This window comes from Dendrobium catenatum, unplaced genomic scaffold (genome assembly GCF_001605985.2).
Source record: "Dendrobium catenatum unplaced genomic scaffold, ASM160598v2 fragScaff_scaffold_493, whole genome shotgun sequence".
Lineage (NCBI taxonomy): Eukaryota > Viridiplantae > Streptophyta > Magnoliopsida > Asparagales > Orchidaceae > Dendrobium > Dendrobium catenatum.
Genome location: NW_021318955.1, coordinates 340,845 through 366,986, shown reverse-complemented (window position 1 = coordinate 366,986; position 26,142 = coordinate 340,845). Strand labels below are relative to the sequence as shown.

The following is a 26,142-nucleotide window of genomic DNA, read 5'->3' as shown; positions in this document are numbered from 1 at the left end:
ATAATTTTCTGAAACTGTGAATTTTGTTCTGTTGAATTTCCGTTGTCTGCAGTTATACTCTCCGACGATATTCTGATACGAATCTGATTTCTCTGAATCTGATGTGATTTGATGTTCGATGTGGACGATATTCTGATACGAATCTGATTTCTCTATATCTGATATGATTTGATGTTGATGTGTTGTGATATCAAAAGGGAGTTATAAGGGGCCGGAATCCTTTGAGATTCTGTATGCGTCAGGAAAGGGAGGTATAAGGAGCCAGAATCCTTTGAGATTCTGTCAGGGTCCGAAAATCTAAAAAATGAATTCTGATATGATAATTCTGTATATCTGATATGTTCTGGTGCTGTAAGCACAAAGGGAGGCATAATGGGCCAGAATCCTTTGAGATTCTGTCTGTGTCAGGGAATGGAGGCATAAGGGGCCAGAATCCTTTGAGATTCTATCTGGGTCAGAAAAATCTGTGATGAAATGTGATTTGAAAGTTTTCTAAAATATGTTCTGAACTTTGATTTGAATTCTGATTTGAATAATTCTGTGACATAAATTTGATTCAGTTCTTCTGTCTCTGTTACTTCATTTGTTCTGAACGAATATAGGTATTCTGTTTGATTTTTGTTCTGTATGAATCTCTGACCTCTGTCTGATATTCTGATTTTTGTACGCTTATCTGAATTTTGTACGGCAAATGTTTTTAACGCCTTCATGTGTATTTTGATATGAGAGTTTCTGGAGATTTTGATTGGCTAGTGCAGTCTTGCTGAGCTGTTAGCTCATCCTTATTATCTACGTGATTTTCAAGTTCTGGGAAAGGGAATGAGGTGTTGGAAAAGTCGTCCTGTGTCTGATCTGAGATTATGTATTTTTGTACTTTTGATTTTTGTACGGTCATGTCTATTCTGTTCTTCTGTCCTGTTCTTTCTGTTTATAGCTATGCACTGTATTTTACATGATTATTTTGAAGAATGAGAAGAAAGAAAATGATTGATAAATTGCTGTATATTGGAAGTTTATAGTAGCTCTGTGTTTTCTGTATGATTATTTGAAAGAAAGTCTGAAACCAAATTCCAAAGCTAGATCCTGGATTCATCCGTCGCGGCTCGACGCGATTGGATTCTTTCCGGTCGGGTTGGGTCGTGACAGTTACCTTGGGCTTTTAAATGGATAGAGAAGTTAAGATAAGCAGTCAGTTAGAGAGAGAAAAAATCTAGAGAAAAAGATAAGAAGGTTGGAATAAATGTAGAAGAATCTTCTTAATCTTTGGAAGACACTCCATCTTTTTTCTTTCTATTAAATGGTTCTTGATTTTTTTTTTTTTTTTTTTGCCTTTTTCTCAACTGCCCATTGTCGGTAGTGCTTTATAAAAAGATGAAAAAGATTGCAATATTTCAATCTCTAAGCAAGATGATGTCCTTCCACACATTCTGGTCTCCTGATAACGTATTTGAATTACCCTTGCATCATTCTCTTGTTAATCAAGATATAACTAAGCTGAATTATGTAAAATTATGATTCTTCTTCTTTAATTATCCATTCAGTGGTTAATGTGTGTTGCTTTACTAATGTTTCTTTTGGGAGCTTGTGCTTTTTCCAGCATGCAAAGGGTTTGCAGGCTACTTCTTCAATATTTCTCCCACCCCAACCAAAAAATACCACGCACAAGGACCAAAACTTTGTTCATTTCCTTTTATGTTTTCTTCAAAAGGCAACGGCCATTGATGTTGTACTGCTTGATGTGAAAAGTTCAGAAATCCTTCATTGTTGGTAGATATTTTATTCCCATGTTACTATGTCCAGGCCTAAGCATTTGCTTGTATGTTGAAATAATAAAATTTACCAATCTAAAAAAATGCATTTCATGTCCCAACCAAAATGAATTCTTCAAAAAATCAGACTTTGTGTCAACAATCAAGAGATTCACTCGAGTATCCTTTACATTGATAGAAAAAATTTTGTAGCTCTAAATCATGTTTGAAAATTAAAATTTTTAATTAAAAAACCTTGTAAATAATTCTCTTCTAACACAATTGAAGCATCGGCATGACATTCTTCTTGGTTTTAAGTTAGTTGGCTTCTTCAACTTTCAAGTATTTCAGACTACTATGTCCTGCTTCCAACATATACTAGGAATATTATTAATCCTTGAAGCTCAAACATAAAGTTTGCTTTTGCTTCTTTGGTGTTTACTGTAATCACCTTAAAATTAGAGCGTTAGTTCCAAAAACATGGACTAGAAGTTTATGCATCTCCCATGCATGAACTAAAACTAGAAATTGGATTATGACCCAAAGAACTACACAGACTCATCTTATCAAGTTGAATATATGTAGTTTTTCTATGATCAAAATGACTTTAGAATACTGATAGATGTTATTATTTCATTTACATTGCCCAAAAGATGCAATATTATGCTGATTTTAGTGTAATTAACAAGTTCCCATGCCTCGATCTATTTGAAATATGAACACTTGACACATTTACCAAGCCTTGTTCTATTTGAAATTACCATGTCCGACAAAAACTTCTCAAAATATTAATCAACAGCTTGTACTTGCCACAATTATCAGCCTTAAAGGAGACAACCGTGAATATAAGAATCAATTACACATCATGTTAACACCCAAAAAATTTCATACAAGTACATGCAGTTCAAACAATGAAAATTTTACTTCCACAAAACTCATTAAACTAGCCTTTATTATTTTTAAATGCAAGATAACTAAAGGAGATCAAAACAATAAAAAACAATCAAGTCATACCGGTGAGGTATATATTTTAGGCAGCTCCAAACGTATGCCCCACCCATGGAAAATCCCATGAGATAAAACTTGGAACCTAATGCCATCTTATCAGCAAGTTCCTCAACATCTTCAGCAATGCTTTTCACTGACAGCTTCGGATTTGGATCACTCTCTCCATAACCAGCTCTGTCAAAAGACAGCAAGTATATTCCAAATTCGTCAAGTATTTCCTGAAAATTCAAGGCCAATAAATATCACCAACCAGAAAAAAAAAAGGTAAACCAACTACAATAGAAATAAAAAAACAATGACATTGTCATTACCTGTGAAACAGGAAACACATCATGTTTGCAGCAATCAAAGCCATGAATAAATATGACTTTGTATCTGGCCTTCTCCTTTGAGACACCAGTTTCAATGTACGAAAGATGCCTTCCATCCTTGAGCTTAATTCTAGGTGATGTTACAGGAGGACCATTTGGTGTTCCGCAGATATTAGGTGGTGGAGGCCGGGCTGCATTATATAACCATGCCAATACTCCCACAAGTAGAACCACTGATAGCTTTGAAACAATTCCTGGTTCACTCAAATGAAAACATCATTATCAAAATGTTAAGATAGGAAAACATGCATTTAATTATATTGTATGATGTCAAGCAGACAAAATGGAAGTACAGACTTAAAACATGTCAAAAAATAGTGGAGTGAAACACATAATACTAAAAAGGAAATCATATCAACTAAATAGGAAATTTCTCATTTGGAAATTTCTTTTTCTATGACGTAAAGATAAAATGTCTACCTCCGATATTTGAAGTCATATTCGAAATGTGAAATGAGGTTTGACAATAGCAATGAAAGGCTACAACATCAAGCATTTATCTCACAACGTGGGGTTGGCTACATAAATCTTTTTTCTTCATTGTGTCATGTTGGAAAGAGTCAAATTCTTATTTAAATCAAATAAAAAAAAGTCACTTCTAATACTTCATAACCAAGTCTTTTTAGGTATACCATTACATTTCTTAACATAGGCAAAATCTAATATATCTACTCTCCTAACTAGATCATCGGAAGGCCGACGTTTGAAACGACTCATCCACTTGAGCATTATTATCTCTGCAACACTTTACTTAATTTAATGCTTTTCTTTTAATGACCAACATTTTGCGCCATAAAGACTATGTTCAAAAAAATCTGGCTATGAAGAAGTTTATCATTGTGCAATTCAAGAACAAGGTTTTGAAAAGCTCAAAAATATATATGAATTGAAAATTTTTAAGGTTTATAGGTGGTTAACTCAAACATTTAGAAGCTCGTTTTTCATATCAATATGAAATATTTGCTTCTATGTCAAAGTATTTACATTACTGCTAACTTAGATCTCACTAGAGATTTCCTCTATTGAATAAAATAAACACAAAAAGAGGGCCGAATATTACAATAACAAAATGTAGATTTCTATTCCCAATAACTATAATGAAAATCTACTCAGCAGTCAACGTTTCTGTTAACAAGTTCAACCGTTTATCTTACTCATAGATTTTTAGTTAATACAGAAAAAAAAAGGAATTATAAAGAAAATTAAGCACTTTTGTATCGGAAGTTTTAAAGTGAGAAGAAAAGAAAGTAAAGGATGGGATAGGAAAGAGCTTCTTCTATAATTAGGATTTGTATTTCTCCCTTAAAATTGAGAATAAAAAGATAGAGGGTGAAAATAATTTACATAAGGGCTCGTTCGGTTGATTGTGATTATGTTGTCTTTACTCATTTTAAGGGTGAAATTAAAGATGTTAAAGGTATTTGCATATTTAAAAATACGAATTGAATTTCAACTACATCCAACCAAATGCTGAAATCTAGCAAACTCGTTTTTCAAACAAATGAGCCCTAACTAAACTCGAAGATATGAACAAACTAGATTTATCTAATAAGAGAATAAAAGTTTATTCCCTCTCAATCCGGGCTTATTAATCTTTCTTCAACTCCTAATTAAAATTAAAAGAAATTGCATTTTTAATTCATTTTCTTTTCTACAAACCAAATCCTTACTATATCCAATCAACTCTCAAACAGAGGGAAAAAAAAAAACAATTTTAGCCGATCAACATGAATTTCGCAAAGAAAAGAAGATAAACCTAATCAAAACAGCTTCTTCTCGCGCCTTAACTAAATCATCTCTCCACAGAATATCCACGAGAATAACAGTCCAAAAGGAGCAAGCAACCCACCTCGAATGACGGGGAAGGAAGAGCTCTTCTGCTTCTTTCGGGTGTGAGCCCTCGCTGACGCAGCGGAGATCTTTCTGCTGGCCCCCGGCGCAGCCATGGACACCGGCTGATATCAAAGCGACCTTCACTCCTGCCAGAAACCAGCAAAATCACTTGAAAAGTTGAAATCTCAGGAAAATGACGACCAGTTGAAGGGATTAGACAAAAGTAAGAAACAAATAGAAAATATCGATGCCATGCCGCATTGGCCGGAACTCGGAAGCGCGACCACGTGTAGCCGTGGACAAGATGCATTTTATATGATTATCTATTTATTTATTTTGAGATTCAGGCTAATTACCATTTCATTTTAGATAACTTTTTATTATTTTTAAAATAATTTTTAGACCAAATTTTTAGCTTGTTTGGTGGGCGAGTACGGTTGAAAATCACCCAACCCACATCGCCTCTTAAGTGGGGCCCAATCAAGTGCGGGTCAGGAGATTTTTAGGAGTGGTGTCTCTTCTATGTTAGTCGAGGATTAGTTATGCCGCCAAGCATCATTTCGGAAGTGGCAGTGGGTGGATGCCCCGTTCCCAAAAATAATAATTAAAATATTTTTTCTAAGAAGTTGATTTAAAAAGCAGTAAAAAATCTGTCCTAAATGAAGCTCAAATCAAACTCTTACACACACATCACATATGTACGACTCAAACCAATAATATCATGTTTAGGAGCTAAAAACCAAAATGAGCCGCGAATATATCCTGAATATAATTTTAACAATTCGAAACCTCATTTTAATATTGACAAATTCTATAACAAATTTTAATACTGAGTTTATAACTTTGTTACACATATTTAAACTAGATATATTAAAAGAACATCATATAAAAAGTGCAATATATATTTAATTTGCATTATTTATTTAATTATATGAAATAAATATAAAATATGCTTCTATTTAGTGGAGGTGAGTGTAATTTTGTGAGCAATTTATTGATGCCTTCTCTTCCCTTCTCTTGCCCAAGTGTCAAAAAGTATAGCTTGTTGAATTTCACCTAACTCAACTTTTGTGAGTATTCTAAATTTTTTAGTATAAAGTATCTAAACATGCAATTTAAGGTTTGGAGATGCTTCTCTATAAAAAGGTGGTCTATTGTAGTTCCAAATTTAAGCCCCACTTGAATAGCAATTGTTCTATCATTCAATATTTTGCCTTTGTTTATCATCCATCACTAAGGGGTTTTATCATCATAACTTAATCAAATCTCATTAAGTTTTTTAATGATTGTTCATGCATTTTCAACGATCCTTATATCAAATGTTATATAAAAGATGGTCAAATAATCCTCATTTTTACTTGTTATTTTGTAATATGAGAAATTATTATCATTTATGCTATAAGAGAATGATTGGTCTATATTTTTATATCAATAATGAATTTTTTTAGATTCAATACAATCTTAAACATAGATGTGTTAAGAAGTTGTAACCATTTTCTTTTAGTCATAAATACATATAGTTGACCACATCCTTAAATCAAGTGATGCACATAACTAGCTATGTATAAGAGTTTTTGAGCAATTATTATAACTTTTATGTTAGACACAATTGTGTGGATACATGAAAATATAAACTTATAAAATGCATTATACACTACTTTTTATAATATGTAGTTGTAAGTAATTATATTGACATTTTTTGTGTTGTACATAGCTATATACAAACAGGAAAACACCTATTCTATGCTATGCAAAATTGTTTATAATAAGTATACACTATTGTTTATAATATGATTGTTGCGTCCTGTAATATTCGCGGTAGAGAGATATAAAGTTTAACGTCCTAGCTTTGTATGAAAACCAATCACACAAGCAGATAAAATAGAGGGTGTAGCGTTCATAAGAGACACCAGAGTTTTAACATGGAAACCCCTAAAAAGGGAGAAAAACCACGGGGTCTAGCCCAGTTTGAATGAATCCACTAATGCTTGCAATTGATTACAAATGAGACCCTTCTTTATGAGGAAAGTATTGGCTCAAAGTAGAAAATATACATCATATAAAGTGTATTATATGATAGGAGTTGGAAGAATCGGTGTTGATATGTTCGTTTAAGCGCAGTACCATAGTCGGCGAGCGATGTGAGTCGGAAGGACCATAATTGGATGAAGGTGGTCGGAAGGATCGTAGTCGGGCAAATGAATTAAAAATATCATAATCAGGTGACGATGCTCAGAAAGACCAAAGTCAGCATAAGGATTGTAGTCAGTGGACAACGTTAGTTAGAAGGATCGTAGTTGACAATGGTCATTAGAAGGACCGTAGTCGGCAGACCACGGCGGTCAAGAGGACCATAGTCAGTGGGCAACAGAAGTCAAAAGGACCATAACCAATGGGTGACAGAGTTCAGAAGGATGCTAGTCGGTGGGCAACGAAGGTCGGGATGACCGTAGTCGGATGACAATGGTCGGGAGGACCATAATCGGGTTGTGGAGGTTAAGAGAACCATTGTTGGGCGATGTTGGTCGGAATGACCATAATTAGCGGGGGATAAAGGTCCGAAGGGCCAGAGGGCTGTAGTTGGTGGATGACAGAGGTTAAAAAGACCATAATCGACAGGTGATGGAGGTTAGAAAGATCGTAGTCGACAGACAACAGAGGTCCAAAATATTGTAGTTGACAGATGGGCGAAAGTCCACAGGTGGTCGAGAAAAACTCCGGTGGTGGTCAACATATCGACTTGTGGAAGTCCATCGATGGTCAGGAAGAACTCTGGTGGTGGTCGGTAGATGAGCGGAAGTCCAACAATGTTCAATAGATGAGTAGAAGTTTGGCGATGGTCGGCGGACTATAGTAAGTCCGTCAGAGGTTGGGAAAACTCAGGCAGTCGTCGGCGGGCGAGTGAAAGTCCGGCGATGGTCATGAAGAGCTCCAATTATGGTCGGCGGATGGGCAAAAGTCTGACGATGGTAGGCGGACTAGCGGAAGTCCATCGGTGGTCGGGAAGAACTCCGACAGTGGTCGGCCGATGGGCAGAAATCCGGCGATGGTCGTGAAGAACTACAGTGGTGGTCGGCGAACGGGCGGAAGTCTAGCAGTGGTCGGCGAACTGGAGGAAGTCCAGCGGTGGTCGACGATGAGAAAGCTCCATAATTCTTCCCTATCTTCCCCCTTCTCCTCCTCCCTACCTCATGAGAAGAATGGGGGTTATTTTATAGTTTTTTTAGAGTAGCATGGCTTGTAAATTTATGAAGGATCAAGGTCAAAATGGGAGTGATTTGAATGAATGGTCGGTATCGATCCCCTTGATCATCGATCATTTATTTATCATTTACATTCGTTAATGATATCATAATTTAGTGATCTTAGGCTTGTTAGATTCGTCTTGTCGAGCCGCTCAATTCGACTATAAGCATGGCATGTTTGGAAATCGTCTGGTAATTCAAATTATGGTTTGAACCTTCCAAACACGCTTTGGGTCTTTGATTTGGACATATTTGGGCTCGGATTGAGTGGAATTTGGTGTCGTTGGTTTCACATTTTTGAAATGTTCAGTTCGACTATAAGTTTGCTTAAATCAAAATTCAGATGGTCTCCGATTTAATTTATGAAGCTTCCAACTTGATTTTTGCCTTAAGATTCGTGCAAGTGAGCATTTGTTGGAGAGTGGAGCAACAATCTTTCTTGCAAGTGAGCATGTGTTGAGTTTCAATATAGATGGAGTTAATTAATGATTGGCCTTCCAAAATAAGGAGGTAAAGCCTATTGGTTAAATGAGCAACTCTATGAAATCTCATCTTTTGACATTAAGAACAAAATGAATAATTTTAGTTCTTATAATACCATCTTACACATGTTGCACATTCAAACTTTCAATAAACAATTTTATTATTTCCATATACTTATTATATGGTGGCAAAAATTTTGATGTCTTACTCTAAGAATTTACATAAATATCCTTCTAATTGGGCAAATGTTATTTTTATTTTTAAAGGCTTTATTTGGGATGGCTTTTTTTACTACTTTCTAAAGCAACTTTCTAGTACAAAAATTTTATGAACTAGAAATTTTTATACTAGAAAGTTGTTTTAGAAAGCATTAAGAAAGCCACCCCAAACGAAGCCTTAGTTTCTCATTTTAATGGAATAACAATAAAAGTAAGAGCAACTCATTTGATTAGGCATTGAGCTACTTTTTTATTCGATGCATCACTTGAAATCTAAGACCAAATGAAGTAACAAATAGCAATCTCAAATAATAAGTGTGTTATAATGTAATGGAAAATCCAAAATAGTAAAGGCAATTCTTTCACCTCATCTTTCCACACCTCAATTAACATGTCCTTGTTTCAAGAACTCAATAGTCGATTATCACCACCCATTTAAGCATACATTGGTGACATATCTATTGTTGATTCTGTAGATACATCGTTGTAAAAGTGAGACAAGATTATCTACAATATCAAGCAAAACCACACTAGAAGACATCAAATGAAACAAGGAGGATATAAAAAATGACATTACATGAAATGTGAGGTCAATGAATTAGTACTTGTAAAACTGCAACCGTACAAGCAAATCTCAGAAAGAAATGAGCATTATCCAAGCTTCCTCATCATTATTGAGACCCCCTTTCCCACCCTAGAAAGAATTTGCATTTATCACCTTCAGGCTGAAGCAACTGCCACAATTTCACATCCACCTAGTTTTCCACATTTCTCTTTTCATCATAAGAACAACAACCTACACATAACACCCTTGCCATCAAAAACATGGTAAACCCACCCTATAAGTCCACCTGAGCTAATCCTACATTCTTAACAAATCTTTATTGGTCAAAACATTATATGGAAACACCTTATATAATAGACTAGCATGAATTTGGAAGAGACCACCAGGATCATTGATGATGTACTCAGCACCATAAAATTAAATATTGATAGTTGTTGGGGGCTACAATATATGCGATAATATAGTTATAATCCTATGTCTTAGCGTTGTATGAATCACACATAGATAACACAATATTTTTTACATGGAAAACCCTGAAAAGGGAAAAACCATGGCACTTGGCCCAGTTGAAAATGATTCCACTAAAATTTGAGTAGATTATAGAGGGCTGGCTCAACCTTGAGGGTGATTAGATTACAAATGTCAACCATATGGTTGAAATATAGTGACAAACATGGATGAAAATCTGGCATCACTTGGTGGTCCGTCGGAAGTCCTGAGTTAAAAATTCGGGCTTCAGTTGGTAGTACGGTGATGGTTTGGCAGAAATTCAACGTCAGGTGATGGTTTGATAGAATTTTATTAATGGGCACTGGTCCGATAGAACACTGACATCGGGTAGTGGTTTGGCAGAACTTCGATCGTCGGATGGTGGTCTGGCAGAACACCAGGTGTTAGGTAGTGGTCTGCTAGAATTCAGGGTGTTAGGTGGTGGTCTGGCGGAGGTGTCAAGTGGTGGTCTGACGGAGCTCAGGGCGTCAAGTGGTGGCTTGAAGAAACTCCAGGCATCAAGTAGTGATCCAATGGAACTCATGGCATCGGGTGGTTGTTCGGCATAACTCCAGAAGTCAGGTGGTGGTCTGGCGAAGCTCAGGGCGTCAAGTGGTGGTCCGGCGGAACTCTAGGTGTTAGGTGGTGGTCCAGTGAAACTTAAGGAATTTGGTGGTGATTTGGAGGAACTCCAAGCCTTAGGTGGTGGTCCAGCGAAGCTCAAGGCATCAAGTGATGGTCTGACAGAACTTCGGGCATTAGGTGGTGGTCCTGAGAAACTCCGGGTGTTAGGTGGTGGTCCTACAGAACTTTAGGCATCATGTGGTGGTCCAGTGGAACTCCAAGCTTCAGGTGGTGGTCCGAAGGAACTCCAGACATCATGTGGTGGTCCGACGGAACTCCAGAAGTCAAGTGCTCATCCGGCAGAACTCCAGCGGTAGTCAAGGAGGCAAGGAGACAAGAGCAATCTCTGATCACTCTCTCTCTCTTCTCCTTAGGCTTAGGAATAACTTTTCAAGAGGAAGGGGTCTATTTATAGATTTCCTAGAGTGGTGTGGCCCATAAATAGGAGGAGGATTAAGGGAAAATGTGGAGTGGTTTGGATGGACGGCCGATGTTGAATCCCTTGATTATGGACCGTTCATTACACATTTGAAGTTTTTAATGATGTTAGAATTTCATGATCTTTAGCTCTCTATATTCGTCTCATCGAGCCAATCAATTCGACTATAAGCATGTCATGTTTGAAAACCATTTAGTAATCCAAATTATGGTTTGAAACCTCCAACAGTGCTTCCGGCTTTTTATTTGGACCCATTTGGGCTTGGATTGAGTTGAATTTGGTGTCATTGGGTTGGTATTTCTGAGACATTCAATTTGACTATAATTTTGCTTAAATTGGAGTTTATATGGTCTCAATTTTAATTTTGGAAGTTTCAAACTTGATTTTTCCTCGAGATTCGTGCTTGATCAAGATAAATTTTTGAGGATGTATTAACAGTGACGATAAAGTCATTCTTGTAAAGGAAATGGGAATCGATATAAACATTCTCACCAACCATCAGCATCATCAACAAGAGCACTTGAGTGATGAGATTGCAAGATACAAATATGGCTCAAGGGCTACCAACCTACCACCAAGATGAGGATAATAATGGGTGTATAGAGTGTGAACAATAAATGAGTGCACTTAAAGTTTGTAGGTTGCTATTCAACCTTGGGTGCCTTAATTCAATTGAGTGAGTTATTTTTAGTGATAAGAGGTATGAGGCACTAGTCATAATATTGTAAAGTTAACTTTGATTTTAAATCATTAAGGACTATGAGTATATTCAGATGCATTTGACTAGAAGTAATGAAAATTATCTCAAATTCTCTTGTTGTCTCTCTTTTCTCTCATCTTCCATATTTTTGTTGGTCCTTAGAACAACTGAGTTAGTAATAATATGGGAAGAGTTTTTTATGGCCTTTTATTGCATGACCAAGAAAGAGAATATAGTAGGGTATGTTGGAGAATGGGGAAAGCAACCTCTAAAAGAGATATATGAAATAATTTATTACATTTTCACTAGTTAAAAATGTGTGTATGAATATTTTTTATAAAATACGTAGGGAAAATGTATATTGAAAATGGGTTGAAAGTGATGTACTGTGATTTGACATGATAATACTGAAATATAATATATATTGAATGATGGCTATGATTGATATGTACTGAAATGAGATACTAGTTTGATTGAAAGGATATATTATATTGATATTGCTCTTATAAAAAATGGTATTTCAATTGATATTAGATATACAAAATGATAACCCTCACATGATATTATCAAGATTCACTAATGGGAGTTAGGAGCTAGAAACTGAGTGAGAGTTATAAGGAGTCGGGGTGACTAATCCATGTGATTCAAAGAGAGTTATAAGAAGTACATTGATTGGGGAGTCATAAGTGGTGACTAATTGGGAGTCATAAGGGCATAAGTAAGATACCCTCAAAATACCTTTATCTGCATATATGATATACAAAATATTGATTATTGATTCATTGATATTGATTTCTAATACTGATTATTGATTCATTGATACTATGATATTGATTACTGATTACTGATTCTTGATACTAATTATTAATTATTGATATGGATTAATGTTTCTGCTTAAAGCTATTAAATATGGATGATGATATTAATATAATTGTATAACTGATAGACTTATAAGGATGATTTAATGATATGACTGAGTGAAATTGATTGAATGATAAAGATAAGAAGAATGAGTACTACAGTTGATCAGTTTATATAGTGAATGAATAATCGATTTTCTTACTTGATTTATAACATATTGTTTCTCTTTTGTCATGCATTAATTTTAGTTGTAAGATTTGGGTTACATATTGGGCTATGTGCTTATTACATTACTTTATATATTTTTGGGAAAAGCATAAGGACCCTATGATGTGAGACTCCGGACGGCAAGTTTAGTTTTCTTTTTGGCACCTCTAGTTTATTTTGTAGTCATTATATATTTAAAGTGATGTAACTGGTCTTTTGTGTCATGACTATTATATCTATGTCATTTTGGAGTTTATAAGCATGTATGACATTTTGGGGTTTATAATAATTATAAATATTGATGAATATAAATGCAATCATATTTCTTTCTATTGTTTATATGACATTAGCAAGCTTTAATTAAATGGTTAAAATGAAAAAATATATTCAATTCTTCCAATTGATTATGGGGTGTGACACCCAACACCACAGTGCTTCAATGAAAAAAAATTAGATTTTACATGCATACATGTAGAGCCCAGAGACCTAATTCAAAATAGATTCAGATAAACCTATACATCTAGAATACTCACAGACACATATAAAAGATATGAATACAAAAATTTCTTCTCATTACGCTTACTAGACCAGGTCGAAATAGGTGCAACTATGCCTCCAAATGCACTTTTGTATTACCAATATCACAATTTATTGTTGTTCCATGGATGTGGAATCACTTGAAATACCCAACACATATTACACCATATAGACTCAACATTTAATAAACAAATATATGTATATATAGTTTATGCATTGCATTATACATAATTTATGCAATTGAAATCATATTCTTCTCATGACATCATTCAATAAGATTATATCATAGTACAAAATAAAACGAATAATATTTACCACTACTCAATCTCTAACACCACAGTGCTCCAATGAAAAAAAAAAAAAGATTTTACATGCATACATATAGAGCCCAGAGACCTAATTCAAAATATATTCAGATAAACCTATACATCCAGAACACTCACAAACACATATAAAAGATATGAATACAGAAATTTCTTCTCATTACGCTTACTAGACCGGGTCGAAATAGGTGCAACGGTGCACGAATTTAGCAGGTTTACACTATATACTATAAAAGCTAGTTTAGGAGATAATTTAATGTATCTAAAATATAAGCCAAATACTTTAATCAATATATATTTAACATAAGAACTAATCTCATCATCTTAGCTATCATTTTTTCTTCAATTATATCTCACTCGTTCTTAGATAAAGACTAATCATAAAACTAATGACATCTTCATAATGTTGTTCTTACTTATGTCACAAGATCTTCTACTCCATGATAATTATAATCTTGCCCTTTTTCAATTTACTCTATGGGTACTTATACTATTTCATGGTGCATTTTTTCTCATTTCTCAATTCATTTTTTTGAACTATATGTGTTGTGATCATTTCTACCTACATTATTATCGTTATAATTCATGTAACTTTATGATTAGGGTTCATTAGCTTCACTAGTTTTCTTATGGAACCACATTGCCTCCAAATGCACTTTTGGATTACCAAATATCACAATTTATTGTTGTTCAATGGATGTGAATCACTTGAAATACCCAACACATATTACACCATATAGGCTCAACATTTAATAAACAAATATATGTATATATAGTTTATGCATTGCATTATACATAATTTATGCAATTGAAATCATATTCTTCTCATCAAACGACATTATTCAATAAGATTATATCATAGTACAAAATTAAACGAATAATCCTTACCACTAGTCAATCTCTATCTTCACTCCTAAGATAATCCTATGAATTTATAGTGTATTAAGAACAATCTTCATAACCTAGTCTTCTGATTCAAAAACTCATATTCATGATTATAATCCATTTTCTAAATTATTACTTTGATAGTTCTTTTACCACTACACTACGACCCAACGTGACTCTTATATGGTAATGAATCATATCATGTCGAGTGTGATAGGCTAGGAAAAACATCAAATTATCTTGTTTAGTATTTTGGATTCTTAGCCATTTCTAAAAAGTCCTTAATAGCCCTAAGATCTATTAGATTTACTCATATTACATATTATTCATTTAGGAACATGTAGAACCACTAATTTATTAGAATTATAAACTGCATATATGATTGCCAATAGATTTCATTTACACGATTATAGTGGTTACAATAAAAAATAATCAATGTGCATAATCATACAATTTTTTTTTTGTTAGCCAAATTATTTTACATCATATATAAATAGTACAAAAAAGAATATTAAACATCCTTGTCGCTCCCATCACCATCTAACAAGGTTACTTCTATAATGACAACCACTTCTAAGAGAAAGTCCATCAGCATTCCTTTCAATTTTTTTATCACTTAACATAAGCACAATGTTTGCAGACATAAATTATAATTACATATTTTTTTGTTCAAATCAATCTCCCTATAGTCTTTTTCCTTTTCCAAAAAATAGCAACTCACATAGGTCGAATTGGTTGAGAATAAAGTTTAGTATATCACACAAAACTTTCCAAATAATTTAGTATATAATAAAAAATAATAATATCCTTAAGAGCCAAGCCAATATATGCTCACTTATATCTTTCAAATTGTTCTTAGATAATCACTAATCAATTGGTGATCTTAAGGTCAGGTTATAAAGTAGGAAAGACTATATATTATCAGTCTAAAGTAGGTTTATTTATGGAATCAAGTTCTAAAGCTTAGTTCTAGATTAATGTGCAAAAGTCTATATTTGTCAAGATATCAAGTTATGGTTACATCTTAAAGTATATGTCAAGAAACATAGTTGCCAAATTATAATTATAATTTCTATCATTAATATAATTTGATTATATATTAAAATTCAAAGGTGATATAGGCTTCATTTCGGACAGCTTTCTTATTGTTTTTTAAAGTAGTTTTTAAGTACAAAATTTTTTTAACAAGAATTTTTTGTATTAGATAGATGCATTTGAAAGCAGTAAGAAAATTATCCCAAATGAAGTCATAGTTGATCATAAGAACTCGCTATTCAAATCTTAATGTATTATTGCATACACAAATAGAAAAGAAAAAAAATATTCTTATGATATGTCAATTGGGATTGTAATGCATTATTTAGCTGGAACACTTCAATATTTGAAACATTGATATACTAAATCAAGTGAATGATGACATCATTGCTTATAAGATACTTGTATACATGTGCACATACGTAGGGAGTCTATGATACGACGACATTATATTAGTAATAGATTATGTATTCCAAAAATATATATATTTTACTATAAACATACTTATATTTCATGTCATGTAATGTAACCCAAGCATATCATAAGTAAATACTAAATAATACATGAGTTTGGTTAAATAAAATAACAACACAAATAATTACTTAATCATTGAATACTTATATAGGTAAGGATTTTTTTCTAATTAGATTTATCTTACCGTTGCTTAAGCTTATAACTGAGGTTCTTGATGATACCTTTCTACAATATTTAAGAGGCAAAAATAAATCAAGATCATCACCTCATGCCTATAGGCTAGTATATACAATTTTCTAGGCTTATACCTCTCATAAGATTTAATGGATTTCCAAAAGTTCTTCATTAAACCTTTAGATGTTTTAAAGAAAGCATATATGCCATCCTTTTACATAGGGATTGAACTATTTTAGTTAACCTAAGTCCTAGTATAGTCAAAATTCATAAAAATTGCATAGGCTATTTGGTATAACCAATTAGAAGATTAAGAAGTAATATATTCTATAACATTAAATAAACAATCAACATCATATATTATATATGCATATTTGTTAAAATGCTTAGGATGTAATATTTTAGATTTAACAAATATGGAAATCATAATAACATTATTCATTCATGGGTAAATCATGGATGCATTTCCCATGTTGGATGATTTCTTAATTAACCACCATGATCCCATCTCACAAATGTGTAGTCATTATATATCCTCTTATGCTTATCAATGTCATACTTCAAACTATAGAATGACTTATCAGTCACATAATGCACCACATTTATCAGTCAACATATGCAATGACATGTAGGATAGATCACATATTGTGCCTAGTATGCAATAAAATATAGAATATATAATAATAGAATTAGTTCAAAATACCATATTTCACAAAAAAACTTAATAAGATAAATGTAAATAAGATCTATATAGTGATAACAAATACAATGATAGTTAATTAAGTGTATTGTTGGTGTATAAAAAAAATAGTGTACAATTAATTAATAAGAAACAAGAGACATTCATAGAGAATAATGGATATCATGGTATGTTACATGAATAGTAAGCAGACTTCTATATTACATAACTAAGTGTATGAAAGAGTACATGGATAGCCCCAACTATTGACCATAATTAATCATTTGAAGTCATTTAGAAATTACTTAATGATCCATATTATAACTATGCAAGTGAGCATGAAATTAGGTAGAATAATACATAGTGTGTGTGAACCATTAATTGTAATAAACATAATAGGTTGAGGAACACTTATGGGTCAGAAATTCCATTATCACAATATGGTGTCATTATGCATGTTGGGTATTGAGAAAAATATAAAATTACATCTCATAATTAATAATCGCTTTAAGACAAATATTTTACCATGTATGATTTATACAGTGTAGCACATAGTAGAAGTCCAGCCAAATCTAGTCTTATGTATGTAGAGTATGTAAGATTGCCTAGGTAGCTATATATAGTACAAATAAGATGGTAAATAATCAACAAAAAATTAGTAAAAGAACATTGAATAACATTAAGAGAAAAGAATACTATAATGAATCATATGAGATGCAATATTTATCAAAATATGCAATAAAAAAATTGTGCTTTATCAAAAGTAGAACAATTTTCTAGATTGATATACTGCATGAATATTGATTGAATTAGAAACATATCGACAAAACATGTTCATTAAATGTGCAAACCTCACATCTCTAAAGAGTTCAATCATAGATAAACACTTGATTATAATATAGTTAAATAATCATATTAGAGATTGATTACCTAACTATATGGACAATTAAATAATCGTATGCATAATTGAACTATGACTAAGCTCATCTAGGATCTCAAAAATTTAAATGACACCATATCATGGTAACCAAAAGCTTATTAATGGTCAACATTAAACTCGGTTTACAAGAATTTATGTATGTTAGAAGAATCATGGTCATTGTATAGGCATATTTTGTTACTGAGCTAGTAAATTTCATAAGTTATATATGCAAAAATATTAGCAAGAAGTTGCCTTATGTAGAAAATGAATCAAAATTTAATGAATCCTCATAAAGGAATGCCTTAACTATTATATAATAGTACTATATATGGATGACACCATGGAAGAAGAGTTATATTTCCTTACGAAAAGTGATTCAAAACTTCAAATGACATAAAAATGAGGAACTTGAAATTAGAGAGCAATACTAAGACCGTTAGGTAAACTTTTGTGATTCATGAAGAAATTGATTATGAATGTACTTTTCATTAAATCAAACAAAATAGAAGGAGATAGTTAAGTCAAAGAGTTACAAATTGCTACTTCCATTATAAAACAAGTATCCACTAAATAATGAAAAAAAAAATAAGAATATATTATTTAATGAATTTGCCATCTAGAAAGATTAAAAAAAGCTACCAATCTCAACAAAGGGAATAATTTTAATGTTTCATATGAACAAAATTTTTTGTCAATAATACCTCATTTATGAAGATCTGTTAATGTTGAACGACCTCTGAGTAACCTTAACCCAAGTCTTCCAAAACCTAGAGCAATATGAAGCATATTTTATAGAGTAGAAAATTGGAGAAGTCATGCATTTCTAGAATACTCCAGTTATTACTTTCTACAAAGAATATATATTATTGGAAACTTTCAAACATAATCACCCTCTTCATGTGAATACTATTGTGAACTAGTTTCTCATTGATCTATATTCTTTGGTCAATTTCATTTGTCTATTAACATTAAGAGGGTTATTTCTTGATATCCTACACCTTTAGTGAGATAAAGTGTTCGTTTAAAACTTGAAGGAGTGAAGAAAAAAATACTCAACATCTTTCATCTTCCTAGTCTATTTTGAGATGCTTTGCACATGATCAATGTTTCATGTGGTAGACTCTAATACCTCCTTTCATGTCCTTGTAAGATTATTATGGATTTGTAAATGTGACATCATTCCATTAACTTTTGCATTAACGAAAGCATTACATAAAAATAGAGTGTTGTTGTAGACTAGAATATACGCGGTGATAGAGTTTTAATTGTTCGTCTTAGTGTTATACGGATATCCAGTTCACACACAGAGAACACAAGATTTTTTACGTGAAAAACCCTTGAAAGGGGAAAAATCACGGGGCCTAGCCTAGTTGAAAATATTTCACTAGAACTTGAGTTGGTTGCAATGGGCTGATTCATCTCTAAGGACGGTCAGATTACAAGTAGCAATTGTACAATAGAAGTCCGAGTGTCGAGTAATGGTCTGACAGGATTTCAGGCCTTAGATGATGATAAGGCAGAAACTTCGGGCCCTAGATGAAGGTCTGGAAAATGTGAGAATCTTCAATGGTGGCCTGGCAAAGATGAGAGCTTCAAGTGAAAGACTGGCAGAGCGTAGAGTGTCAGGTGATGATCCGGCAGAGCGACAGGGTTAGGTGATAATCCGGTGGAGAACAGGGCGTCAGGTGGTGATCCGGCGGAGTGATGGCATTAGGCGGTGGTCCAATGGAGTGATGGCATTAGGCGGTGGTCCGGTGGAGCACAGGGCGTCAGGTGGTGGTTCGGCGGAGTGACGACATTAGGCGGTGGTCCGGTGGAGCACAGGGCGTCAGGTGGTGGTTCGGCTGAGTGACGGTGTTAAGCGGTGGTCCGGTGGAGAACAGGGCGTCATGTGGTGGTCCGGCGGAGTGATGGCGTTAGGCGGTCGTCCGATGGAGTGACGACGTTAGGCAGTGGTCTGGTGGAGCACAGGGCGTCAGGTGGTGGTCCGGCGGAGTGACGGCATTAGGCGGTAGTCCGGTGGAGCACAAGGCGTCAGGTGGTGGTTCGGCTGAGTGACAACGTTAAGCGGTGGTCCGGTGGAGCACAGGGTGTCAGGTGGTGGTCCGGCGGAGTGACGGTGTTAGGCGGTGGTCCGGTAAAGCACAGGGCGTCAGGTGGTGGTCCGACGGAGTGACGGCATTAGGCGGTGGTCCGGCGCTGGTCCGGCGAAACTCCGGCGGTGGTCAAGGAGGCTAAGAAGTAAGAGCGATCTCCGATCTCTCTCTTTTTTCCTTAAGCTCCTGGGGGTCCTCCTTCAAGAGAAGAGGGGGCTCTATTTATAGATTTTGGGAATGACATAGCCCGTAATTAGGTGGAGGATCAAGGGTTAGTTGGGAGTGGTTGAATGGACGGTCGATCTTGAATCCTACAATCATGCATCATTTGTTGGACATTTGAAGGTCTTAGAGATGTTGGAATTTGACGATCTTATGCTCGTTCGATTCATCTCGTCGAGCCGTTCGATTCGAGTATAAGATCATAAAAATCGGAGACCGTTTGGTAACTCAAACAGTGTTATGAAGCTTCCAACAGCGCTTCGGGTCCTTGATTTGGACTCATTTGGACTCGGATTGAGTCAAATTTAGAGTCGTTGGATTCGTATTTCTGAGACACTCAGTTCGACTATAAGTTTGTTGAAATCAAAGTTCAGATGGTATCTGAATTAATTTTTGAAGTTTCGAACTTGATTTTGCTTTGAGATTAGTGCCCGATCAAGATGTATTTTGTATGATATATCAGTTGCCCCCCTATTTTTGGACGTCAAAACTCTAGGAGTCCAAAAATATGTAGTGTAGCTGGAAAAAATTTATTTATTTATTTATTCTTATTATAATTTTTTTATGTGACTTGAATGTACTCCGATCATGGGTTTAGAGGTACCATAACACTTTAAAAGTGTAAAAATTGAGTCCGGAACGTCGAAAAACGGTTTCGGGGATCCCAAAAACATCCAATTTGACCTTTTCGGTCCCAAAATTGGGTCAAAAATATATTCTGTAACTTATAATTTAAATAATAATGTAGGTATAATAATATCAACTCTTCCCTGGTGGAAGAGTGGTAAGTCGTTTGTCATCTATGCCCAAGGTCATGTGTTTGAATCCAGGGGAAGGTATGGAATTTTTTGTGATGACGTGGCAGTGACATGCAGATCTATGACGTGACAGTAGCATGCGGATCGATGACGTGGCACCCATAACCTGTTGGGTCATGGGTGACGTGGCCATGACACAGATCGTGGATGATGTGGCACCCATGAACTGTAGGGTCATGGCTGATGTGGCCACGACACAGATCGTGGATGATGTGGCACCCATGACCTGTTGGGTCATGACTGACGTGGCCACGACATGCAGGATCGTGGCTGATGTGGCAATGCCATGCAGGACAGATTGATGACATGGCAATGACACATATGACGGATCGGTGACATGGCGCCCATATGCAGGGTGGATTGATGACGTGGCGCTGACGTGGCACCCGAATTTTTTTTCTTTTTGCTCACCCTTCTTCCTATAAATAGCCCCCCTTGGACCTAATTCCTTGCACCTTCTCCTTCTCCTCTCTTCTCTCAGTAGAGGCATTCCCCTGCCCCTTGGACAATTCCATTATCTAATAGCAGGGCCCCTCTTTGCGAGAAAGAGCTTTCTTCTCCTTCTCTTCTCTCAATAGAGGCCTTCCCCTACCCCTTGGACAATTCCATTATCTAATAGCAGGGTCCCTCTTTGCGAGAAAGAGCTTTCTTCTCCTTCTCTTCTCCTCTCTTCTCTCAGTAGAGGCCTTCCCCTGCCCCTTGGACAATTCCATTGTCTAATAGCAGGGTCCCTCTTTGTGAGAAATAGCTTTCTTCTTCTTCTTCTCTTCTCGGCGCTCTTGCTATACTAGAGGCCTTCCCTTGATCTTGGACAGTTGGTATTCATTGTCCAATAGCAGGGCCCCTCCTTATACTGGAGTAATGTTGGGCGACCACTTTCCTTCTAGAGATTCTGCGGTTAGGGGAAATCCTGTCGTCCCACCTGATGGCAGGTGGAGGCCTGACAAAGGAGCGAGGGCAGATGATCTGGCATCCACCGTTACAAGTGATTATTTGATTGTTCTTCATAAGAAGTTTCACTTTCCTAATGATGTGGTTGCAGTGGCTCCTAAGAGATCTGATCGGGCTGGTGCCCCACCTCCTGGATATTTGACAATCTGTGAGACCCATTTGCAACCAGGGTTGCGCTTTCCACTTCCTGCTAAGCTGATCGATATTTTGATGCATTGTGGGGTGTCTATATCCCAATTTACATATAGTGGCATGTCGGTGACGATCGGGTTGATTGCACTTTTTAGGGATCGAGGGGCCATTTTGACATTTGAGTGTCTTTCCCGGATGGGCAGATTTACTAGCGACGCACAGAGGCGTATTACTTTCAGATCGAAATGGTTAGATATGCGAACCCGGGACCCGGCAAAGAGTTGGGCCAATGCATTTTTCTTTATGAAAAATGAATGGAGGCTAACAGAGAAGCAGGGTAAGTTGAGGGACCTGCATGTCCCTTTGCATGTTGGAGAGGAAGATATAAAGAGCTTTCTCAAGGTCCCTGACGTCGAGCATCTTTTATATGAGGTTCGTTATATGAATAAGTACACAGAAGAAGAGTTCCTGTTTAAGGTCGGGATGTCAGTCCAAGCTTGTAGATCAGATGCAAAGATTCTAAAACCGACTTTCAAGATTCCCGAACGACCTGCTGTAGTTCCAAAGGCGACAACTAAGAGACAAACGAGAGGTGAAGATCCCCAGGCTTTGAAGAAGAAAAAGTTGGAGGGGGTTGCGACGAGTAAGGCTGCACCTGTCTCTTCTCCTTCCATAATTCATATTCCTGAGAATGTTTTGAGCCATCAGTGCATTGGGCGTCGCAAAGCTGGTGATTTGGTACGTGAGCTTCTCCTGACACTTTTTTTTTTCAAATTTCTTTTAGGATGACTTCTAATATATTTTTCTTTCTTCTTTTAGTTGTCGTGACGTATGGAGCTTGAGGTCGAACTTACTGAAGCTTTGAACCATTGGAATGACAAATTTGTGAGGGTCAAGTACCTACACGGAGAGTTTAAGCAGAAGTATGATCTGAAGGCCAAAGAGGTGAAGGTGTTGGAGGAAGAATTGTGCGGGTGCAAGACTGAGTTGGCAAATATGGTGCATTCTGCTTCTCTCCAAAATCATCAGATAGATCAGCTTCAGATCGATCTAGTGGAGGCACAATCAACGATTGCCCAGCTCTTGAAAGATCAGAAATCCTCTGCAGAGAATATAACAGTGCTTGAAGCTGAGAATAAGAGGTCTCAGACTCTTATTGCTGAAAAGGAAGCCGTTTTGACCAGCCTTGAATCTTCGGGAGTTATTGAAGATTTTAAGAAGTCTATAGCCTTCAAGATCATCATTCAGGATCACATCCAGGAGGCTCGTGATCACATTTATGAAGTAGAGGTGAAGGCTTTAGAGAAGCAGTGCATTGAAGAAGGATTCATTCGAGGCTTCTTGAAGGGAGTTCGTCTGGTGCAGCGGAAGACCGGAGTTGAGGTTGAGGGGCTGACACGTAGTCAGGCCTCAGATGACTTTTCTTCAGATTCTGATGGCTACGAGATACGAGTTGCAGAAGGCCTTTGCCTTGGAGGCTGGTGATGAGATAGTGGAGATAGAGTAGATCTTTATCAGCTGTATTATTTTATCTTTCTTAGTACCTTTTTGTCATTTGTATTAGACGTTTGTGTTGACATGTGATGTCTTATTTGATTTAGTAGTGGATTGCTGATGTATTTATTAGTGAAGATTATTTCAACTTGAGTGAAAATTTTTCTTTATGCTCTTTTAAGGTACTCGATATGTCTGAGGCTTTTAATAAATGTGCTCCAACTTGTGTGGATGAAGAAGAATCCTTTAAGGATATAAGATTTATCCGATGTATGTTTGTCAGAGCCTTGCTTGATGACGTTAATCTTTGTGAAAGAGATTGAGAGAATCCATCGAGGATGTAAGACCTATCCGAGGTTATTTTGTCAGAGCTCTGCTCGATGACATTAACCTGTGAGGAAGAGATCGGGAGAATCCACCATGGATGTAGGACCTATCCGAGGTTGTTTGCTAGAGCTCTGCTCGATGACGTTAACTTGTGTGGAAGAGGTCGGGAGAATCCACCAAGGATGTAGGACCTATCCGAGGTTGTTTGCCAGAGCTCTGCTCGATGACGTTAACCTGTGTGGAAGAGGTCGGATCGGACCTCTCTGAGGCCGATCATCTTGTGATTGAGATGCAATAAATATTGCGTACTTCTCAAATCAAGGGTTTCAGAATTGAAATTCACAGCTTGTGTGAATATGTCAACATGATTTTTCTTGAAAAAGGTGATAATTCAACTCAACGAAGGAATATATTTTTACTATATCAAACTAAGACATACTTCCCTAAGATAACTTAGGGCTGAAAAAGTTACAAACACCACAAATAAACAAGAGTCAAATGATGTTCACTACTGAAGATAAAAAATACACAATACTGAAGACATAATACATAAAATAAGTAGTACTATTGTGCTCTACTAATAGTACTTACAGAGATTGTTAACATTTCAGGTCCGAGGGAGCATCTTTCTTTCAGCGTCCTTCAATTTGAAAGTACCAGGCTTCACCATAGCTGCTACCAAGTATGGACCCTCCCAAAGGGGGGAGAGTTTATTGCGTTGATGGCATTTTCCTGCTGCCTCGATGCTGCGTAGAACAAGATCTCCAATTGATATATGTCGTGGTTTCATTCTTTTGTTATAGTATTGGGCAACTCTCTGGTGGTAGGCAGCAACCTTAAGCATTGCATTGTCTCTTGCTTTTGGAAGGAGGTCTAGGTTATATTTGAGCTTTTCATCGTTGGCGTTGAAGTCAAAAGTTTGAACTCTATGACTTAGGACTCCAATGTCGACGGGAATGACAGCCTCCGTGCCAAAGCAAAGGTTATATGGTGTTTCTCCTGTTGGAGTCATTGTCGTAGTATGATAGGCCCAAAGGACATTTGAGAGTTCGTCAGCCCATTGCCCCCCAGCCTTATCCAGCCGTGTCTTCAATCCTCTCAGAATGGTTCGATTAGTGACCTCTATTTGTCCATTAGTCTGAGGATGGTCTACAGCCGTGTGCACTAGTTGAATGTGGAGATCTTTACAAAATGTGGTGAAGATCATTCCGGTGAACTTTCGCTGGAATGCCAAAGTGACATATTATATTTTTTCATAGGAATTGTTTGGTATTTGCTTCAGTGATCATTGCCAGAGGTTCTGCTTCTACCCATTTTGTGAAATAGTCCCAGCCAAGATGATAAACTTCTGCTGTCCCGTGGCTATAGGAAAGTGTCCTAATATATCAATCCCCCACTAGGCGAAAGGCCAGGGACTCTATAATGTTGATATCTCTATGGCAGGCAGGTGAGTGAGGTTGGCATGTAGCTGGCAACTATTACATTTTCTCACGAGCTCTAGTGCGTCCTTCTTCATCGTTGGCCAGTAAAATCCTTGTCTCAGGACTTTTTGGGCTAACGCTCTTCCACCCAGGTGTTCTCCACAAATGCCTGAATGTACTTCTCGGAGTGCATAATTTGACTCTGAAGGAGGAAGGCACTTGAGATAGGGTCCTGAGAAGGCTCGTTTGTATAATTCTCCATTGATAATAGTAAAGTTTGCTGCCTACCTCCGAAGTCGTGCTGCTATTGTCGGGTCTTCAGGAAGAACACCTTTTTGTAAGAAAGTTAGAATGGGATCGATCTAAGATGTCTCCCTCGACTCATCGATCGATTGTATTATCCATGGGCCTGGAATACTCGAGAAGTGAATTTCTTCAATATACTTTCTTTTGAAAGTTTCACAGGTTGTGGAGGTAGCTAGTTTGCAGAGGGCGTCTACTCGTGCGTTTTGCTCTCGTAGAATATGGACGATCTCATATTTGTTTATATTGGCTAAGAGAAACTTTACTTCATCACAATATAGGGCCAGCTGAGGGTTGTGGATGTCAAACTCTCCCTCCACCTGTGAGGCGATTAGTTGTGAATCAGTGTAGATTATCAGGTTTTGTACTTCACAGTTGATTGTCAGTCTTAGACCGGTAACAAGAGCTTCGTATTCTGCCACGTTGTTTATTGCAGGGAATTTAAATCGGAGTCCATATTCGAGAGCAACTTGTTGTGGAGAAATTAGTAGAACTCCTGCCCCAGCGCCAGAAATTCCAGAGGCTCCATCAACATATAGCGTCTAGCTCGAGGGGGGG

General features: G+C 36.2%; 1 protein-coding gene across 1 annotated transcript; it reads right to left on the bottom strand.

Annotated features, from left to right (window-relative positions):
- Nucleotides 1–1,308: 1,308 nt before the first annotated feature.
- On the bottom strand, nucleotides 1,309–5,249 carry LOC110108153. The gene is made up of 3 exons (XM_020838669.2): nucleotides 4,977–5,249; nucleotides 3,068–3,321; nucleotides 1,309–2,974 (listed from the first exon to the last, which is right to left on the bottom strand). The coding sequence occupies exons 1-3, from the start codon at nucleotides 5,071–5,073 to the stop codon at nucleotides 2,723–2,725; spliced, it is 603 nt and encodes a 200-aa protein (XP_020694328.1). The 5' UTR covers nucleotides 5,074–5,249; the 3' UTR covers nucleotides 1,309–2,722.
- Nucleotides 5,250–26,142: the final 20,893 nt, after the last annotated feature.